The following is a 20,965-nucleotide window of genomic DNA, read 5'->3' on the forward strand; positions in this document are numbered from 1 at the left end:
GGAATTCTATAATATCATTAATTTTGATGATGTTTCTTTGGAATTCTATAATATCATTAATTTTGATGATGTTTCTTAGGAATTCTAGTTTCTACAACAATTATATCCAAGAGATAGTATCCAAGTGATATTAAACTGCATGATTTATTCTATTAACAAGAAATCGTTTACTTGAATTTAATTAGTCCTTTTCTCATGTATTGAATAAAAGTAATTTTTGAAACATCAACTTGAATATTAAGTCGATCTATCCAATTTATTTCTTTTACAGTAAAAAAAAGAAGACCATTCTACAGTATTCAACTCTCAAAAATCTTAGGCCTATTTATCAGTGAGTACATACGGCACATATTAGCATACACATGAAATTGCAGATCATGGGAAAAAAGCACTAAAATAAGATTACCACTGAAATGAGTGCTATCGTATTTCTCAAAAATGTCTTGGTGAATCATGTTCTGTGATAATTCCCTTTGATATAAGGTTTCTGTGATATAGCCCCCCACAAGATATATATGTAAAACATGTTAAAATCAAATCACTCTCAATCATTCAATAAGATGCAGCACTATTTAGACAGAATACATACATGTAACATGGTACATGACTGTGTCTTCTCCAACCCACCTTCACCGCAGCTAAAGCCCTATGTATATATCATGACTGTGTCTTCTTCACCCAACCTTCACCCCAGCTAAAGCCCTATGTATATATCATGACTGTGTCTTCTCCACCCCACCTTCACCGCAGCTAAAGCCCTATGTATGTATCATGACTGTGTCTTCTCCACCCCACCTTCACCGCAGCTAAAGCCTTATGTACATATAAAATGTATATAGAGTTGACAGAGAGAAAAATGTCTTACTCCTGGTTTTTCTTTGTTGTTTTACATCGCTTTGAGAATTTTTCACTTTAATATATATAAGGACATCAGGTGAATTGTCACAAATTTCAATGTATGCTAAGCATTCAGGGCCATAGCAGTGAGGGTTCTTTATAATGCCAACGTCCACCATGACACGGGGCCTAGGGTTTTACCTGTGATTCTCACTTCTACTGCCAGGTGCTTGGTGAAGGAGCAGACATTTAAAGTTCTAAAAACTTCTTTCACACGGTTTTCATGAAAAAAACCCAAAACCCCCTCAAATTGATTATCAGTAATAAGACAATAATACATGTACTGAATAAATTTTTATTAATAAATGTAGTTTTTAAATGTCACTTTAAATGTTCATTAAAATGTAATAAAATTACTGCTATTTCTTAAACGTTCAATGAGTCACTTCAATAATTGTGTATTATAATAAAATTGATGTAGGATGACCGAAACTTGTGGCAGTTTATATCCCTTCACCACACTATTTAAATTAAGATCTTTATCAAACATCGATATTTTGATCTCGCTCCTAAATAAGTTGAATGTCTTAAGATTCAGTATGGTGGTGGGATCAAGGTTCGAACACAGGAACTCCCAGTTGCAAAGCTATTGCCCTCCTAACCACAAGACTATATGTTTGGTCTTCAGTTAACAATGTATGAAATCAAATAGCCATGTAAAGATTGTGACAGTAAGTCAGCATTCCAAAGGGCTGGGTGAAACAAAGGTGGAGCTCAGGGCAACACATTTTAGAGGGGGGGGGGGATTAACACATTTTGGAGGGAGGATCCCCCCTCCCCCATTTCATTCAGACATGGCTGACTTGGTACTGTTCATGTAAATGTATCTCCCTTTGTCTTCACTTTGAGGGATAAAATGGAGAGCTCACTTTATACTAAATTGCCAAGAATTTAAAATTGTAATTATAGCAACACATTTTATAATAATTTAACGATGGCACAGGTAAAAGAAAAAAAAATAGAAGATAAGAACCCCGAGATTTAGAAAATTTTGTATAAAGTATTTCATCAAATGATTTTTTCAAATTGATTATGAAAAGCATTAACTCCATCCTGAATCAGATGATAGCATCTATCAAGTCTGTCTGGGTTAATAGTTTAAAAAAGCTTGTAGCATAACAAAGCATAATAAGAGATCAACAAATTTCTCTATTGAAATCTTTAATGACAAGAGCCTAAGGAAAGGGACTGTCTTTGTTAAGTTTAATTACAAGATGACAATATTTTACAATATATATGTACTACATTGTTTTGCCTTAATTGAAAAACATTTTTTGATACATGATTTCTGGACACAAATGAGTGTGGCTTGAATTATATCAAACTATTGATCATTGCTTAGTCTGTACAAGCATGCCTACATACATTAATTGTAAGTTTAGAGCAACTTTACATTACTGAAATAGACTATACAATTTTGAGATAATCATCAAATTGATTTTTTTTAGCTTGCAGAACAAGCTTCATCTGTATGGTACCTAAGATTGAGACAATATAAACAGCAAATTTTATCTTTACAAAAATTTCCTTCACATTATTTCACTTTTACACCAGCTGGTGGTGAATATGTAACAGGACAGAAAATTATAGTCTTTGTGTATATATACTAGTATATTTGTAAGTCCTGTGTTTCAAACCTTTCCTTGCTACATTCAGATACATTAAATTCATTATAAATGAATACATTGAAATACAATTTTGTAAATTAATTTAAATTGAACATTTATGACAAAACCACCCCACCACATGTTATATATATATATATATATATATATATATATATATTCTCCTTCAACTGAACATATATAAAAAACAATTATGGACTGCTGAAATTCTGTCATTGATATTTTACAATTATATAGTTGAATATTGCTTTCAATGGTCATATTTAACCTCAATTTCAGGATTTTTTCAAATTTTATTTCTTTTATACAATTTATTTTTAAATGCATTGATCAGATTGGTTCAAAAAATATCCCTGTAGTCAATGAGTGTGTTAAGTCAAAGTCTCAAAATAATAAACTAGAATTACCATGGTAAAAGAGTCATATAGTGCTGGTACTTAGTAAATCATATAGTACTGATACTCAGTAATCATATAGTACTGGTACTCAGTAAATCTGTGGCCATATTTAGACATTGCACCTGTGAGGGACCTCTTAAAAATGGTCAGCCTTCATACTGAGCCAGCAGCTCAACTACAGCAGATTGTCTTTATCAAGGTTACAGTGTGCACTAAATACAATATTATTGCATAACAAGAAATTGATTATAATAACATTACAGCTCTCTCTCTCTCTCTCTCTCTCTCTCTCTCTCTCTCTCTCAATAATTAAGGCCCTTTATTAGTATTTCAAATGAATTCAAACATTTCCTGCTAAATATATGAAACATTATGCATGTGAAATCAAGCTTGCCACACAACGTTAACATTTCATCATAATCATTAAGAATTGCTCTCTGCAGTGTAAAGTCATTAAATATGCCAGTAATGATTCTTATTCTTTATCTCTCCTCACAATCCATCATTTTCAAGTTCTTTATTCCTCAGTAGTAACATATAATATATGAAAATTCTCCTTTATCAAAAAACATTTTTAGATGATTATATTGAAAACCCGGCCTGCATCTTATTGAGGGCATAAAGAATATCACTGCAGTTTCTTTTTTAAATTTGCATAACACCATATAAAAAATCATGGCAAATTTCCAAATATCATGTAATCTTAACAGTACGAATGTGCCTTATTTCAGTGAATGAAAACTCGACAACAAATGTAATTTTCCCCTTTAAAATACTGCAAGGAGCAATGAAAATCTGTTTGAATTGTGTATGACAAGGCACATAGACTACATACAGGACTTTGTTACAGCAAATGAATCACATGTTTGCAGTCATTGACATTACAATCATCAACTATATTCCGCTCTAAATGTCAGAAAGTTTATATTAATATCATATTTACTACTTAAATATTTTGCCCCTGAGGTTCATTTGCATACAATTTTTATATATTGAGGGGGGGGGGGGGGGGGGGGGGGGGGGGGGCTCAAATTACATATACATAACAAATCAAATAATCAATATCATGCTATATTTAGAGCAATACAAAATATCATATGTCACAGAATTTGACTTATATACATTTTACTGTGAAATTATTTGTTCATCATAATAAATGTTTTAATTATCTAGAGGCTGTAGATATAACTATCATTTATGGTTGAATTGTTTGTATACATATTGCCTGTGTCATGCTAAGGACTGTACAATGATTTGCCCATGTGTTACACAGATAATAGAATTTTTCCAATATCACTGAAAAGTAACATTAAATCCGCTCTCAATCTTCCTTTCACAGGTGAAAAAGAAAAACGACCACAACTATTCACTCAGGCGTGACTGTGCATTTCATTCAAAATGTTTAAGGCCTGCTTTTTCTTCACCCCCGATTTAAGAACTTGTGAAATTAATATTAATCAATGCATTTACTTAAGTTAGGTTGTTATGTTAAATGTACTGCTGCATATTATTTTCAAATCATAAATATTTACTTAAAGTACAAATATTTCTTCAGAGGAAATGAGTCAGTGAATTTAAAAGTAGTTGAATATTTTACAATTTTGTGTAGATGATTAAATAGGCACACAGGTTATCGTATAATCCGCCTGTGTTTGTCTAATCAATATAGAACAGCCAAACCAACACAACAGCTACATAATTCATGTCTGCTTGTCACACACACACACAGTCAACTCAAATCATGTAATTACAAATAGTGGAGAAGGCAGATATTTATAACATTCATAAATCGTTCAATTTTCTTTCTTCTTAGAGACAATTTCAATATTCATATCAAATTTCAGTGTCTTATTTCATTTTCACATTGTAATTTATTATAAAACATTTACTTAAAATTAATTATGCAACAAAAAAGAAATATTTTTAATTGTTTTTAAACCCATCATTCGATGTTTGAAATATTCCAAGTTTTGTCCTTTGTAAAACATTTGATGTTAGTGTGTTGACTTTTACATTGTAAGAAACAGTTCGGAAGTGCACTTTATGGTATCAGGATATTAAAAATTCTAAACACTTGAGCGGAGATTTAACTCGTCACACTAACAAAGGCCTCATAATGGAGTAACACAACAAAATTTTTATCCTAACTTGAAATACCAGTTGAATAGATCACGTTTAAATCTACCCTCATTTTTTTTCTGTCTTGAAACTTCTATAAATAACATCAAAAGAAGTTCTGTCATTAGAATTAAAAGCACGCAGGAGGAATCCATTGTCTAAATTAAAACATATATAATAGCAAATACTTGGGAAATCTGTGTTTTAAATGTCATCTGACATGTTAGTTAGGAGTACCAGAGAAATTATTTATTGTTAGTGATGGGAGGCACAGACTGTGTGTAATTTGACACCATTCACTTAATTAACATAGCCTAGCTGCCTAGGGTCTGATTCTGATAACATATTCTCTGCAATATCTGTAGTACATAGCCAATACATAATGGCTTATTCATAGCCCAGGTCCTCTTGCGATGAAAATTTTTAAAAAAAATAAATAAATCACGTCACAAAATAAATGCATCTGTGAATTAACTAGAAAAAAAGATGTTACATAAAAAATTATGTAAAACTGCAACATGTTAGCTGCTTTACAACAATATAATCTTATGTAAACAAAATTATCTACATATGTTCTAGTAGAGGCACACCTTGGGGGGAAACTCCAATAATGAACATTCATAATGAAATAATTTAAAACAACACGAATACACTCTGACATTTTCACTGTAGAATTTTTATGTATGAAATAAAATATCTGGACTTGTGCCAAGCATCAGATTTAAATGAAGCCAGCATGCAGAAAAGTTTCTCTATAAATGTATCTTATACATCCCTTTGAAGGCCTCAGTATTCAAAGCCAGTGTGCTTGAGTCAACAAACTAATCTAGCACAAAGCAATTTACTTGACCCCAGAGGAATATCATTAAAAGATATTTAAATTACACACAGTCCTTTACTGGAAAGATATTATCACTTTAAAAACTACACACTCTTTTCTTCAGAAATATTAATTATTGAACAACTATTCCTTTTATTTATTTAAATAAATTCACATTCATTATATTGATACATTTTCCCCATCTGAATTCAGATAAAAATCAATGAATATTACCATGATATATTTCATTGCCACTGAATATTAGCTTTTGAGAATATCAAATTGATTTATTTACTGCCAATGTTGCAATGCTTTTAATTCTTTCATCTCGATATTAATTTTTTTTTTTGTAGAAAAATCAAATGACATGAGATTTTCTTTGTAAAGCAGAGAGAGGAAATTAAAACCATATGCCGTGTATGTTTCAATCTTGATATCTATTAAGTTTCTGTCTATTTATGTTTGGTTTGCAATGTGTGTGTGAGTGAGTGTGTGTGAGTGTGTGTGTGAAAATCTATAAGATCTGCACGCAAAGAACATCAATATAACATCAGTAGGTTGATCATTATGAATATAGAAATATGGCCTGACTGTTGTAATTATAAAATATGTCTTTAATGCAATCTATAATGGAATAATATTTTATTGATTTTATCATTTGGAATAATTTTACACAACATCTGCATATATTATTTGTATTATGATGAAAATTAACAAAAGTCAAGTCTGACATTTATTGGATGTGAAAAACAATTAATTGGGGTACCAAGCAGGGTATTCTTTCACATTTGATGGTAAGAAAATATTATATACATGATATTAAACAATGTTCATATGGAGAAATTAATTTTTGATTAGTTTTAAGATATTGGAGTCAAAATCAACCAGGTGTGAAAGAGGTGTGTAATTTCCCCCGCCATTATCCCCGAGGTATAATAATCGCTTATATCAGAGATGTGCTAATCGTTCAACTGGAAAGAACTCTATTCACAAACAAGTTTTATAGCATGATTTCTTCCTGTTCAAATTGTCAAATTCTACAAAAAATTCAAAGCAAAAAATGTTTTTGTAGACATTAAAGATAAGATATTCAACATGATATGTATAAAAAAATATTTTGTATCGATAAAATGAAGAAATGTCTTTTTCTAAGTAATTAAGAAATCAATTAGTTAATTACCTCTCCGTGTACATCCTCTCTCCCAGCATCGGTGTGTTCAGGTAATAAATAAAGCCGTACACTGCATACGAGCTGTTTTTCATCTTGCTTGTTTGTCCAAATCATCTGTAGCTCCCCCACGCAGACATCTCTCAATTTTGTTATTTTGATATAGAAAAATTCACCCAGGCTTAAAATTCTATATTGACCATTTTTTGAAAATTTAATAGCTTTATAAAATGTGTTCGAAGCATGTTCGCCGATAGCTGAGCCACACTTCTGAAATGAAGACATTTAATCTCATTGAAATTCTCATATATATCGGCATGTATATACAAAGCAGCTCAAATCACTGATAAATTTCGAGCTCCACATCTAGGTCACTCCATATAAATATCCCCAATAAAATTTCTAAATTCAAAGAAAAATATCAACAAGTTCGCACTTCTCCGCTTCAAATCACATAAAGTAGTATTTTACTGCTTACCTCTACATTTTGCTCATCCATTTTATGATTAAAATACCCTGCTCCGATAGCATGGCATGCAACACACTAACAATACTTTATATTTAGGACCTAATTAGTGACGTCACACACCGGCAGAAGTTGAAGCTGATTAGCATAATTTATTCATAATATCAGCCACGTCACGAAAAATCATTTGAATTCATTTAAAAAATGAATCAATTTTAAAAACACTGTAATAGAAAATTTAAGTAAATGATACACAAAAAATGATATCATGTTTTGAATGAATTTTTACTTGTTTATAATGTCAAATCGAGAGGCAGGTAATAATTATTTTGGCAATGGCGGATTTGTTGACGGAAGTAGTATGTGTGCGAGGAAAGCACGAGGTCACATGATAATGGCAGCTCTATGAATGGACCTAGATTGGTGAGATGAATTAACCAAATACTACTTACAGATGGAACGTCATAACTAAAACCACAGGTAACGATATTCTAGAAGTATAGATTGCTGCAGTTTTTAGTTTTCAAGTGATGAGACCGAGATGAAGGTGAGCAAACTTAATTTGTGTCTCTGTTTTACTTTCACTTTCTACTTTTACTTCATATAAACTGCATTTCTTGTTACAATCAAACTTTTCGAAATGATAAAAATGAAAAACGAAATCTATGTTTTATAAGTAAAATGAATACAAATTATCATATAGAGTGTAATTTATTTCCATGATTTCTCAATTAAGTAAAAAACAGTAGAGAAAAAATTGTAAAGAGGAGGGGTAGATATTGGCCTATATAGAAATATATTTCAACTTTTAAACATCATAGAAAATTTACAAGGCCCTTATTTTTTAGGAAGTTTACATATTTCAAAACTAAGTTATCAATGTTTTTGTTTGTATTAAGTGTCAGTAACCAGGGACTTGGTGAATATCTGCATCTCTATAGTATGTTGATGGAGGCCATGTAAACTATAAGCAGACATGTTCTGTGATACTGTCAGTCTGTTTTTACTGAGGAACATAAAATTACAATTATTTTCTTTAATTTGTCCATATCTTAAATGTAACACAGTTGCTATTTCTAAAGACCATGGATTTATACTTACTTTGTGCAATTACATATTCGTATTTTGATTAGTAAACAAGCAGCATGACTGCATGCACTTTCTAAAGAGTGCTGAGAATATTGGACCTATTTTCTGTAGCGCATGTCTTTATTTCAGTAATACTTGTAATACATATTTTTTGGGAGATATCTGCAATAAGGTAATCCTCCCCAATTTTTACCATTTTTAATATGTTGACGGTGCTACCGTTTGAGCGAGCGCAGCTTCATTTATGTACATATTTTGTAATGTTCATGCTTTGATCAGGTTCAATTTAAACAATATCATCATAACATGAATGAAATTAGGTAGCTGAAACAGCTAGGCCGTTTTAGTTTTCTCCCATGGTTTTATATTGAAAATCATTAAAACATGTATGCATTAATGTAATTGAAATATTTTTATGCTATTTATACATTTTATTTCTGCTGCCTTCACTGTGACTTGCTTAACTTTTGATGCACGACTTGTTCTGAACTGTATGCTCTCAGCAGTCGACTGCCTGTACTTTCCTTTTTTCTACTCTCAACCTTTTCAAGTTACTAATTTATGATAAAAATGCCCAAACCTTAAACCTTTCAAGTCTGTAAAACTGTGGAAACAGCACTGCCTTGGAACATAAAAACGCATTTCAATATAATGATAATTTTAGATAAATCGATAAATTCAACTATTGAGCAAGTATATGCGCAGCATACAGCAATATCAACAATGCTTCCGCAGCAAATTAACAGCATTGGCAATGAATTTGATGATGATGCTGCTTTGCATGGTGACTTAGATAAAAATCCCAGTCCCAATAAAGAGGTGAGATATACTTAGTCTAATGAAAAATTGAGTGTTGACGTTTATTATGTTAATTACATTATCAATATAATGTATGACATTTACTTTGAAATACTTTTTTTTGGATGACAACAAAGTAATTGTTTTGGTAAATTAGAAATATTACAAATGTTTTCTCCATAGGCACGTTGTGTCATGGAATCTAATGAAACGCCATCAGCTCATAATTCCGCATCTACGACACCACCAATCATGAAGAGGAAGCTCCCCGGTAAACAGGAACAGGTGAAATCCAGACTGCTGGAGATGGCGGAAGCGGAACATGCTGCAAAGATGCGTGTATATCAATTAAAAGAAGATATTCTCATTCTTAAAAAGCGTAAGCTAGAAGAATCTCTGTCTATCAGTACTGAAACAAATAGACCTAGCACAAGTAACAGTGTTTGTTCTGCATGAAGACCATTTTAATATTGTTTGTCTCCATACGCCAAATATCAAAATAAAATACATTCATACTAGTGCTTACCTTCACTTTTTTTTTATCTAAAATTTCGAATCAGAATTGTACGAAGGGCTCTCCCTCCCTGATTGTAGTTCTGTAGCACAGGGACTGGTACATCGAGATTCCGAAGACGTTTTCGATTTTTACACGTGTATTGCATAAAGCGAAATTGAATCTTCTTTCCTCTCTGGAGGTTGGAGTGAGGACTGGAGTTACAAGATACGACCGCAGTGGGTATCCATTGTCACCCAGCAAAATACCATTTATTTCTCTGCGCTCAAACTTGGCACATATATTAGAATTTTCAAAAATTCTACTTTCATGGGTACCACCAGGCCAACGAACCACAACATTTGTAAGTTTAAGTTCATGATCACAAATTGCGTGTACATTAATTGAGAAAAAGCCTTTCCTATTTCTAAAAAGTTCAGCATTACCCCCTCCTGGGGAGATAATGGGGATGTGGGTGCAATCTATTAGTCCCACAACACCAGGTATGCCACTTTGTTGCATAAACGCTCTTTGTACATCCAAGATTCTATTTCCAGCAGGAAATTTTATATGGTATTTGTACAAAGAAGCTATTGCACGCGAAACGTTTTTAATGAGTCGAGACACAGTACATTTGTGTACCCCAAACAAATCACCATTTACTGATAAAAAATTTCCTGTTGCATAATATCTCAGAGTTATCAGAAGCTGGTTCAGTGGAGAGACCGATGAAATACGCTGAGTTCCATTGCCTAAATCATCAATATCGTCTAGAATAGACAAAACAGCCTCTTTGCTGAGTCGAAATCTATTCATAAAATCTGTATCATTGTAATACATGAAAGGATTAAGTCTGTCTCTAACAATTCGTTCTCTTATAATCAACCTTTGTACCAGATCAAACCTTTGTACTGCTTCCAAATATTCCGCCATCATTCCCCACAAAAACACGAAGCTGGGTTTAAACCACCCGCATACCTGGTTTATTATTTACCGTAATTCTGAGCCGTTCTCACCTCAGTTCTACCTGCATGCAATGCGTAAACCTGGATTCAAACCCTATATCAATGATCGGGGGTTTAAACCCGAGATACGCAACCGGCCATGAGAGGAATGGGTCAAGAACTCTAACCTGGAAAGGAACAGATTAGATTTCCTTAGCTAAAGAGGAGTGAATTTTAAACTCTAACTTGACAAGGAATGGATCTAAACTCTAACTTGCCAAGGGGTGGATCGTATATCCCAACTTTAAGAGGAATGGATCATAAACACTGACACAGAGATGAACGGATCGTAAACCCTGAGCTAGAGGAGCGGATCATCAAACTTCATCTGAAGAAGAGCAGATCATAAACCTTGATATAGATAGGAGTGGATCGTAAACCCATGCCTGGGGGTAATAAATTCTGACCTATAAAGAAGTCATAAACCTTAATCTAGAGAGGAGTGGATCATAAACTGTAATGTAGAGAGGAGCGGATCATAAACCTTAATCTAGAGAGGAGTGGATCATAAACTGTAATCTAGAGAGGAGTGGATCATAAATCCTAATTTAAAGAGGAGCAGAATATGAACCCTAGTCTAGAGAGGAGCGGATCATAAACATTAATCTAGAGAGGAGTGGATCATAAACTGTAATCTAGAGAGGAGTGGATCATAAATCCTAATTTAAAGAGGAGCAGAATATGAACCCTAATCTAGAGAGGAGTGGATCATAAACTGTAATGTAGAGAGGAGTGGATCATAAACTGTAATCTAGAGAGGAGCGGATCATAAACATTAATCTAGAGAGGAGTGGATCATAAACTGTAATCTAGAGAGGAGCGGATCATGAACCTTAATCTAGAGAGGAGTGGATCATGAACCTTAATCTAGAGAGGAGTGGATCATAAACATTAATCTAAAGAGGAGTAGATCATAAACTGTAATGTAGAGAGGAGCAGATCATAAACCTTAATCTAGAGAGGAGTGGATCATGAACCTTAATTTAGAGAGGAGTGGATCATAAACCTTAATCTAGAGAGGAGTGGATCATAAATCTTAATCTAGAGAGGAGCAGAATATGAACTCTAAGCTAGAAAGGAGCGGATCATAAACTGTAATCTAATGAGGAGCGGATTATAAACCCTAAGCTAGAGAGGAGCAAATCATAAACACTGAATTAATTCTTGTACTCTGTCTAGTTCTGTGTAGTTTTAGCTCACCTGAGCTGAAAGCTCGAGTGAGCTTTTCTGATCGCCTGTTGTCCATCGTCTGTCCATCTGTCTGTAAACTTTTTACATTTTCGACTTCTTCTCCAGAACCACTGGGCCAATTTCAACCAAACTTTGCCAAAGAATCCTTGGGTGAAGGGCTTTCAAGTTTCTTCAAATGAAGGGCCATGCCCCCTTCAAAGGGGAGATAATCACAAAAATGCTAAAATAGGGTGAGGTCATTTAAAAATCTTCTCAAGAACCACTGGGCCAGAAAAGCTGAAATTTACTTGAAAGCTTTCCTGACATAGTGCAGATTCAAGTTTATTCACATCATGTCCCCTGGGGGTAAGATCAGGCAACAATAGGGGATCAAAGTTTTACATACAAATATATAGGGAAAAATCACTGGGCCAGAAAAGTTTGCATTCACATGAAAGCTTCCTGACATAGTTCAGATTCAATTTTGAAAAAAATTATGGCCCCTGGGAGTAGGTAGGAGCCACAGTAGGGATCAAAGTTTTACATGCGAATATATAGGAAAAATCTTTAAATATGAGCCAAGATGACTCAGGTGAGTGATGTGGCACATAGGCCTCTTGCTTTATTGTTTGAGATCTATATAATTTAAGGCATACTAATTTTTAATTGAGTTCGTCTGATTCGCCGCATCTTTTTATAAAAAATCAAAATTATAATATTTCATGGTACATTGTATTAACGAAAGTACCACAAATGGAACATCATACGTCCTTTGGACAGAGACAACAAAATTTCAGTACAATATCTGTATCCATAATGAGAAAAAGTCCAGGAAACAATTTGACCTACTTTTAGCCCTACAGTAAGTTTAGGTGCACCAATTAACACAATCTAATTAAAATTAGATCTTGGATCCGCTCGCATACTCGCTACACAAACATCTAAAAACATCCCATAGAGGGTCACGTCAGAGGTCAAATTCGGTATCACTCTAGATTTATCGGCTTCAACAAACATTCAATGATTTTGCCAGCGGTGATTTCATTGGTCAATCGAATTTGACCTCTGACGTGACCCTCTACGGGATGTTGTTAGATGTTTGTGTAGCGAGTATACGAGCGGATCCAACATCTAATTTTAATTAGATTGCAATTAACAGGGATAGACATTAACTTTTCATCTCACTTGCCCTTTGGCCGAGTATTAAACTCAAAGTTTTACTTGTCCGAATGAAACACCTAGTTGTCTGAAATATTTTAGACTCTAATAAGTCTGTCAACCAGCAATTCTAATAATCTTAATTATCTCTCTCTGTAAATTGGTCATACAGTACGATCTACAAGAATGGGCCTTCACTATAATCTGATGATTCAGTAAAGAAAACAACTCTATATGGAGTTGGACTTTACTTTCTTATATTTGAAATTCATCAAGCTTAACACAATTATTATGATAATAACATTTTTTACTAAAAATGTCTTTAAAAGTCCATAAAACTGTTTGTCTGACCTACTTTTAGCAGTAAATTAGGTCAGTATATAATAATTTAATTGTATATAAATTCCTTATGGCAAAATATTTCAAATGACACCATTATGTTTGACCTTGTGACCTTGGTTGGAGTTTGACCCAGAATTCAAAATTTTATTGAAACTTTGTAGTCTTGCTCGTAACTTTTGATGGTGAGTGATACATCCTTCATATTTCAGTTGTGCATTCCTTGTGACATCACCTTTCTTTTGGTACCAAAGATTTAAATTGATTTTATAACCTTGACCTTGGATTTTGACCTTCTTTTAAGAAAAATCAATTTAGGCAATATTTCTTGAACTGTTTAAGATAGGGGTTTCATATTTTGTATATGGATTATCTATAACAAGACCTTACTTTTCATACCATGAGTTTTGACCTTGTGACCTTGTAACATGGTTATGTCGTGATCCTTTGGGGCTAGGTTGGGGCCACAATATGAGGTCAAAATTTTTCATGTGAGTAAAGATTGTAAAAAAATGTGTTAAAGATCACAACAGCAGGATGAAGGTGACTCAGGTGAGCAATACGACCCGTGGGCTCTGGTTTATTTTTCTTAATTATGCTTAAACTGTTGACATAGGATTGTTAGTGCAGAATATTATGCAACAAACTTGACTTGGGATTGGTAGGGAACATATATTGCTCTTCAATACTTAACAGAATGCTCAATGTTTTGACAATGTCAGAAATGCTGTATCATTTACTGAGATAACTATTGAACAGAATCTAGCATTTAGGCACATGTGCTGCAATATAGCATTGATATTCAGTGTAATGCTATTCCACCTCATCTCATGTAAGAATTCAGGAGTTATACTACATTATCATGATGGCTGGCTTCCTTTGAAAACATGAATGAAAATATAATTATCGGCAATATTTGTTTATTCTTTTTAATTTGATTGCTTAGCTGGGTAGTTCAGTCGGTTAACATGTTGACTGCTGATCTGTAGATTGTCTAGCTGGGTAGCTCAGTCGGTTAACATGTCGACTGCTGATCTGTAAATTGTCCAGCTGGGTAGCTCAGTCGGTTAACATGTCGACTGCTGATCTGTAGATTGTCTAGCTGGGTAGCTCAGTCGGTTAACATGTCAACTGCTGATCTGTAGATTGTCTAGCTGGGTAGCTCAGTCGGTTAACATGTTGACTGCTGATCTGTAGATTGTCTAGCTGTGTAGCTCAGTCGGTTAACGTGTCGACTGCTGATCTGTAGATTGCGGGTTCAAGTTTAGCAGGGGTTTTAACAACAACAACAACAACCCCCCCCCCCCCCCCCCCCCCCCCACCCGATCATTGTCCACTAAAATTGCATATTTTGACCAAATAAAGTAAATTTGAAAGTTTCAATTTCAAAATATTATTGTACATATCCTCCAGTTTTCATCCATATCAAATTTCTCTGATGTATTTTTCCTCTTTAAAATTGTACTGATAGAGATAAGGTAATAATATTTGTCCAGGCCGTATAATTTTGTAATGAATATTAATCACCTGACGTGGTTTTAGTTCTCGGTGCTTTTTAAGATATTTACATGCTAAACTCTGGATGAAAGTTTACTCTGGTGACTATTAGGCTCATGAGAATCTTGTTTACATTTTGATTTTTTTAAGTACAGGGAACATAAGATCTCAAAGAACATTTTGGGAGTATGTAAATTACAACAGAGGGGCATCAATGTTTGATTTGATTATATAAAATTTATTTGCACAGAGAGAAAATTCATACTTTTGAGATGGACTGGATTAATTGAACAAAATATTCATTTTAAACAAGTTTCTTCATCTAATATTATGGCACTCTTTAAAGATATAGATATTGGAGAAGGATATTTGCCTGTTATACCCTTCCCTAGGAATGTTCCCTGTGATGGATGATAGATTTTGAAACCTGATCACCTAGTGTCACAGGAGTCAATATATCAGTTTCTCCGGAGGCCAGGCATAGGGGTGACACCGAACCCATTCATAATTAGCTCATTGTTACAATAAAGTCTTTTGAAAAGAGTATTTCTATTGAAAGCACCAAGAATTTTGGGGAGAAAAACAACAATGTGTAGTATTGTGAACTGGACAAATTTCAAAAATAAAAGTTTAATGTTTGAAGTAATATATTTGTTTTTGTCTCAACCAATCCCAAATATTGGCCTCTGGGTTTTTTTATTATATATATATTTTTTTACACAGATAATATATGAATGTAACTTTATCTTGTTCAGACATTAAGTCCATTCCTGTGGGTATACAAATATTGGGTCAGCAATTATATATTGCAATCATTTTAAGAATAATAAATGAAAAATGGAAATTGCTAAATGCTTGATACTTTTAGAATGAGAAAAGAGACCTGCATCAGAAAATTGTTGTACAGTTTTATTTGCCATCTTGCATAATTCCTGTCTATGTTTATATTTTTTATAACTCTCTGTTGCTAAACAATTGGCATTTGCATTGTTTTTTCTGGTGGAAAACCATTGTTTAGTCGCTATTTTTTTTAAATTGTTGACAGCTGTAAAGATGCTATAACTTTCCAGCAGCAACAACTCGGGAGATATTTAATTTTTCTCTAGATAATTGTGATGTAATGCAGACAACGACACACTGTAATTTTCATTATGTCACAAAAGATGCGCTAACATTTATGTGTATGAAATGAATTAAGAGGAGGATAATGGAAGAAACTACAGCGGCTGCTTCACAGTCTAATTACATATAACAGCATGGGTGCGTTGGTGGCCAATTTGGAAACGAGAAAAAGTCAAAAATCAAAATCAAGTGAAGCATGTCTATAGAGTGAGCTGTGCAGAATATGTTGATTAAAGTCTTGAGAAGATAACAAAACCATAGCTGAATGGGATTGATAGGGCAACATTATACATTTATTGACTGAGGTCAAGGGAAATATTGTGTTGTTTGGACCTGAGGACCAAAATGTTGCCTGAGGCCATAGACAATATTTTGGTTCTAGGGTCCAACAAAACATATACTGCCCAAGACCCAGTCATTAAATGTGTGTTATACCCATGTAAATTTACAACCCATAAAGCTGTATGGTCCGAATTACATTTTTTTTCCATCTCGTAAAAACGCTATTAAATCATCGCACGTATGTAGTAATGAGACTGTATGACATGCCATACATTATTTCACCTGTTTTACCAAAATTATTTAATTCTAAATTGGTGTTTACAAACAACCGCATCACTCTGCCATTTCAAGTGACAGTCACGTGACCAGTTCAAACTTTCAGATCATCGGTGGTCTTATCTGTGTAAAGCTGTGTATTTTGTTACAACAGTACCATGCCATAAGTTTAATAGAAATAAAAATATCAAATACCTCTAATAGTAATTCGTTGTTTTACGCTCTTTCAACCTTAAAACTGGACAGTTGTGTCTGAGTTAATACACCATGTTGGGATTCCCCTGACGCGCGTGGGGCTATTTATAAATGTCTAACACTGTATAATTTATGCGTTATCCAGAACACTCGGGCCTTTCACCGAATATACCGTGCTTTGGATGAAAGGCCCGAGGTTTTCCGGATGATTTATATATGTACCACACTATATTTACTTTCTAAATAATATTCTCACCGTTTTTTGTTTTGTTTTTTTTACATGCAGATGTTTTCAAGCATATAATTGATGGAAAGTTTATAACTTTGTAAAGTAATTAATCTGCTTTAAAGTAATTATGCACAAAAATAATACATGCACATCGGGTCATACAGCTTTAAAAAAGAATTTGATTTTTTGGCACAAAACATCGCAGCGGTGGATTCATATTTTTGTCTGATGTATTGCATCAAAATCCGCTGAGGACATTTTTTACTGTCTTTAATTGTCATTCATAAGATTTCTGACATCTCGACTCGAATAATCAGCAAACCTTCTTGTATTAGATGGCATTTTTGTCGCAGACGTACAAATTACAATGACAAAATTTAAGAAAATAATGGAAATTAACAAGCTGGGTATTCAATAAGCAAACTTGTCAAAGATATTTATGAGTTAACTGGAGTACCAGCGAATATTAATGAGATGGCGTAAAATGGTCCATTAGAAACTTTTTGGATTGTGCAGTCAACATTGAATTTTCTGTGGACTGCACAGTCTGAACACTTGATTTTCTGTATTTTTATTGTATATGTTCATATTGAGAGGGCGTTATAAGGGTATAACATTGATTATTAGAGCCCCAGAGACTATTTTTATTGTATATGTTCATATTGAGAGGGCGTTATAAGGGTATACCATTGATTATTAGAGCCCCAGAGACTATTTTTATTATATATGTTCATATTGAGAGGGCGTTATGTTCTTATTCGTTCCACTCAAACGAACATAAATAATTTATAAAATAAACACAAACACGTATAATAGGATGTGAAGCGCTCTGATAGTGCAGTTTAATTATTTCAACTATATACAATATTCATATCTTCTTTATCTTCCTATCTACAAAACAAAACAAACTTTAAGTAACAATCTAAAAAACATGTAAAGCAAGGGCGGGTGGGTGGGTATTCAGTTATCTGCACTTAAAAGAGTCTTCGAATGGCTATAAGTCTTTCCGCGCTAACAGTGGTCAGTTAAAACCCGTGCTATATGAATATTTAAATGTCACCTGACAAGGTGACCAGCATTACAACCAATAGATTACACGTATAAATAAACATGAACACGTGTTATTCCTTCTTTAATAAATACATTTATAAGGGTATACCATTGATTATTAGAGCCCCAGGGACTATTTTTATTGCATATGTTCATATTGAGAGGGCGTTATAAGGGTATAACATTGATTATTAGAGCCCCAGGGACTATTTTTATTGCATATGTTCCTATTGAGAGGGCGTTATAAGGGTATAACATTGATTATTAGAGCCCCAGGGAATATTGTTATTGTATATGTTCACATTGAGAGGGCGTTATAAAGGTATAACATTGATTATTAGAGCCCCATGCAGAGACAGGAACAAATCTCCCAGTGTGAAACCCTGGCAGTCATATATCATACATTGTATCTCTTAGTATTTTATTTTAGTATAGTTTAAAAGTTTCAAACCAGCCGAAGCCTTGGATTATGTTTATAATCACCATTTAAACAAATATTCTAAAACCCATTGCATGGCGTAACAGTAACTTCATGTAGATGTTCAACACGACCCTCCACATTGATTAATGTTCAATAAAAGGTGATAGTGGAAGTTTACATGCTTACATTGCATTGCCTACTTCCGTTATGATGATGAATAATCATACTTTTAATGAGAAAAAAAGTTTGAAAATTCATAATACATGTACTTTTATTTCCCCCTTTGAAGTGAGAAAGTGTGGATCCGTTATATATCTCGACACTTTGTCATATTATCACTTTGATTATCTACGTCCTTATGTATTTAAAACATACTGCATTCATTTCAATATTCACATTATACTGCAAAGTATTTTCTACCATAAATTTGTCATTGATTTAATCATTAAGAGTCTTAAGCAGGACGACACAGGCGATTAGCCGGATCTACAGATTCAAACAAAAACATTCAGATTTGAACTTAGCATTATGTTATGGCATACTAAGACAAGGGATCTTAATGAGGAGAAATTGAGATCATCAGTCACTAATGTTTTAAAAATACCACAGCGAGGTATCTCTCATATTACTATTCTGTTGGAGTTTTACTTCCCTTCGAGAATCTTTCACTTATATTGAGACATCACCACACACCTTTAGGAGTGTAACGGTCAGCCGGGTTTGACCGCCAGTGGCCAGTTAGCACAGTTGGTAGAGCACCTGACGGGTTCGAATCCCAGTCTAGTCCATTACAATCTCTCCCTTCCTGTTACATTTTTTGCCGTAACCAGCCACTGGGAATGACCGGCGAAAATGCTTGCCCAGATATTTAATTAATATTCTGGGTTGATGTCATGTGTCATGACATCAGGATTAAGGAGGGAGGAATGTAGCAGTCCGTGGGGTTCGATCACTGGTGGCCAGATAGCTCAGTTGGTAGAATTCAGGGGGCCTCGGGTTCGAATCCCAATCTGGTCCGTTGCATTTTCTCCCTTCCTGTTACAGGAGAAATGCTTCCGATTTTGATGTCTGAGCTGAAAAGTTACTTTGCCCCGGTAACAGTAGGGCTGTGGTTTTCAAGGTCTCAAAGACAGTAATTTTCACCTCTACTACAGTGTATTGTTCACTTGATCAGGTCTGTTATGTAACGGACTTGAACCTATCACATCTTGATCAAGCTCTACCACTGCTTAGCTGCCATTCTTTAGTGAACGTTTATTGTAATGATTTATGGTTCATCCTGCTCTGGTGTGGACCCTGGGGTAAATTTTGCATGATAATCATATAATGAATCTATGGAAAATTTAGACTATATTCCAGTGAGCTTTTATGATTCTTAACTTAACTATTTTGTCAGTTCTCTTCTTAACTGGCCTGTTTGCCATCAATTTTTCATTGACTTCATCTCCAAACCCAAGCTAGTGACATAATGTTTCCTCTCTGTCCTCAAGAATTTTTGAGGAGAGGCCATCAGATTTCTGATTTTTGATTGGCTGAGAAAGCATTGACCTTTTGTTCAGAATGGTTACAAGTGATGTCACTAAAAATTATGACACAAATGCATGTGTATCAGAATTCTATTTTTAATCATGACTTTTCATTTCCACTAGAAGACATGAATATGGATTGATCAAAGTGGTGTGGGCCAGATAAATAGGTTACTTGACCAAAGAGGAATAACTCTGAATGGTTTTAATGTTACATGAAGTCAAAAAGAATTTTGTTGACTTTTTAATTTGTTAAAATTTGTTGTACTAAATCCTCACTTAGTTATATAGGTAATTTTTTTTATAGAAAATAGATTTTTGAAAACCTCAAACATTGCACACATACAAATTTATCACTTGTTGTAATGCTATCTCCTAATTATTATGAAACAGACTATAACTATATAAAAAAAAAAGTATTTACATTTTAAGTTGGTTGAGAGATTTACCTTCCCTGTCGTTAATAATTGAGATTTTATCAAAATATTGCAGACCTTGAGTAACATACCCATTAAATGTTGTTAATGGTATGTACATTTACCTGCAAATATCTGCCAACTTCAAGATAATGTATTGATTGTTTTGATTATCTTTCTATTATTTGAAACATGAACAAGTTTGATGTTTGTGATGCATGATATCAGAAGTACTGTTAAAATTTTCTAGTATTTTTAAATGAACACAAAATCTATAGAAAACCTTAAGTACTAAATAATTGAGTGAATGCATGTGTTAAAGTATTATATTTCTTGTATTTGGAGTGAAGCAGGATTATTACTTATATTGAATGACTGAACTTTTATTTCTCATTTAATGGTGTAAAA

General features: G+C 33.7%; 3 protein-coding genes and 1 pseudogene across 8 annotated transcripts in view; 2 read left to right on the plus strand and 2 right to left on the minus strand.

Moving 5' to 3' along the window:
- The window catches only part of LOC125657545 (AT-rich interactive domain-containing protein 5B-like), a 43,861-nt gene extending 36,223 nt beyond the window's left edge, over positions 1 to 7,638 (minus strand). For all 4 annotated transcript variants that reach the window (XM_048888183.2, XM_048888182.2, XM_056150641.1 and 1 more), the window contains exons 1-2: positions 7,505 to 7,638; positions 7,039 to 7,296 (exon numbers count right to left, since the gene is read on the minus strand). In XM_048888183.2, the coding sequence (XP_048744140.1) occupies positions 7,039 to 7,296; positions 7,505 to 7,525 (279 nt within the window). In that variant the 5' untranslated portion in view covers positions 7,526 to 7,638. The remainder of the gene's footprint in view (positions 1 to 7,038; positions 7,297 to 7,504) is intronic.
- The window catches only part of LOC125657546 (ectonucleoside triphosphate diphosphohydrolase 1-like), a 58,769-nt gene that overhangs the window by 276 nt on the left and 37,528 nt on the right, over positions 1 to 20,965 (plus strand). For 2 of the 3 annotated variants that reach the window (XM_048888188.2, XM_056150643.1), the window contains exon 2: positions 272 to 331. In XM_048888188.2, the coding sequence (XP_048744145.2) occupies positions 272 to 331 (60 nt within the window). Of the gene's footprint in view, positions 1 to 271; positions 332 to 7,971; positions 8,433 to 20,965 lie in introns of those variants that run through there. The other variant, XM_056150642.1, reaches the window with a different exon arrangement.
- Positions 7,845 to 9,899, plus strand: LOC130050465 (uncharacterized). Its single transcript, XM_056150644.1, has 3 exons — positions 7,845 to 7,972; positions 9,246 to 9,400; positions 9,563 to 9,899. The coding sequence occupies exons 2-3, from the start codon at positions 9,305 to 9,307 to the stop codon at positions 9,833 to 9,835; spliced, it is 369 nt and encodes a 122-aa protein (XP_056006619.1). The 5' UTR covers positions 7,845 to 7,972; positions 9,246 to 9,304; the 3' UTR covers positions 9,836 to 9,899.
- Positions 9,919 to 10,973, minus strand: LOC130050464 (putative nuclease HARBI1; annotated as a pseudogene).

The sequence above is a fragment of the Ostrea edulis genome, chromosome 9 (genome assembly GCF_947568905.1).
Source record: "Ostrea edulis chromosome 9, xbOstEdul1.1, whole genome shotgun sequence".
Lineage (NCBI taxonomy): Eukaryota > Metazoa > Mollusca > Bivalvia > Ostreida > Ostreidae > Ostrea > Ostrea edulis.

Bases quoted from the DNA above. Each gene is read 5' to 3' on its own strand.
- LOC130050465 (XM_056150644.1), top strand. From the start codon at position 9,305: ATGCTTCCGCAGCAAATTAACAGCATTGGCAATGAATTTGATGATGAT. The intron at 9,401-9,562 runs GTGAGATATACT...TTTTCTCCATAG, and splicing joins ATCCCAGTCCCAATAAAGAG to GCACGTTGTGTCATGGAATC.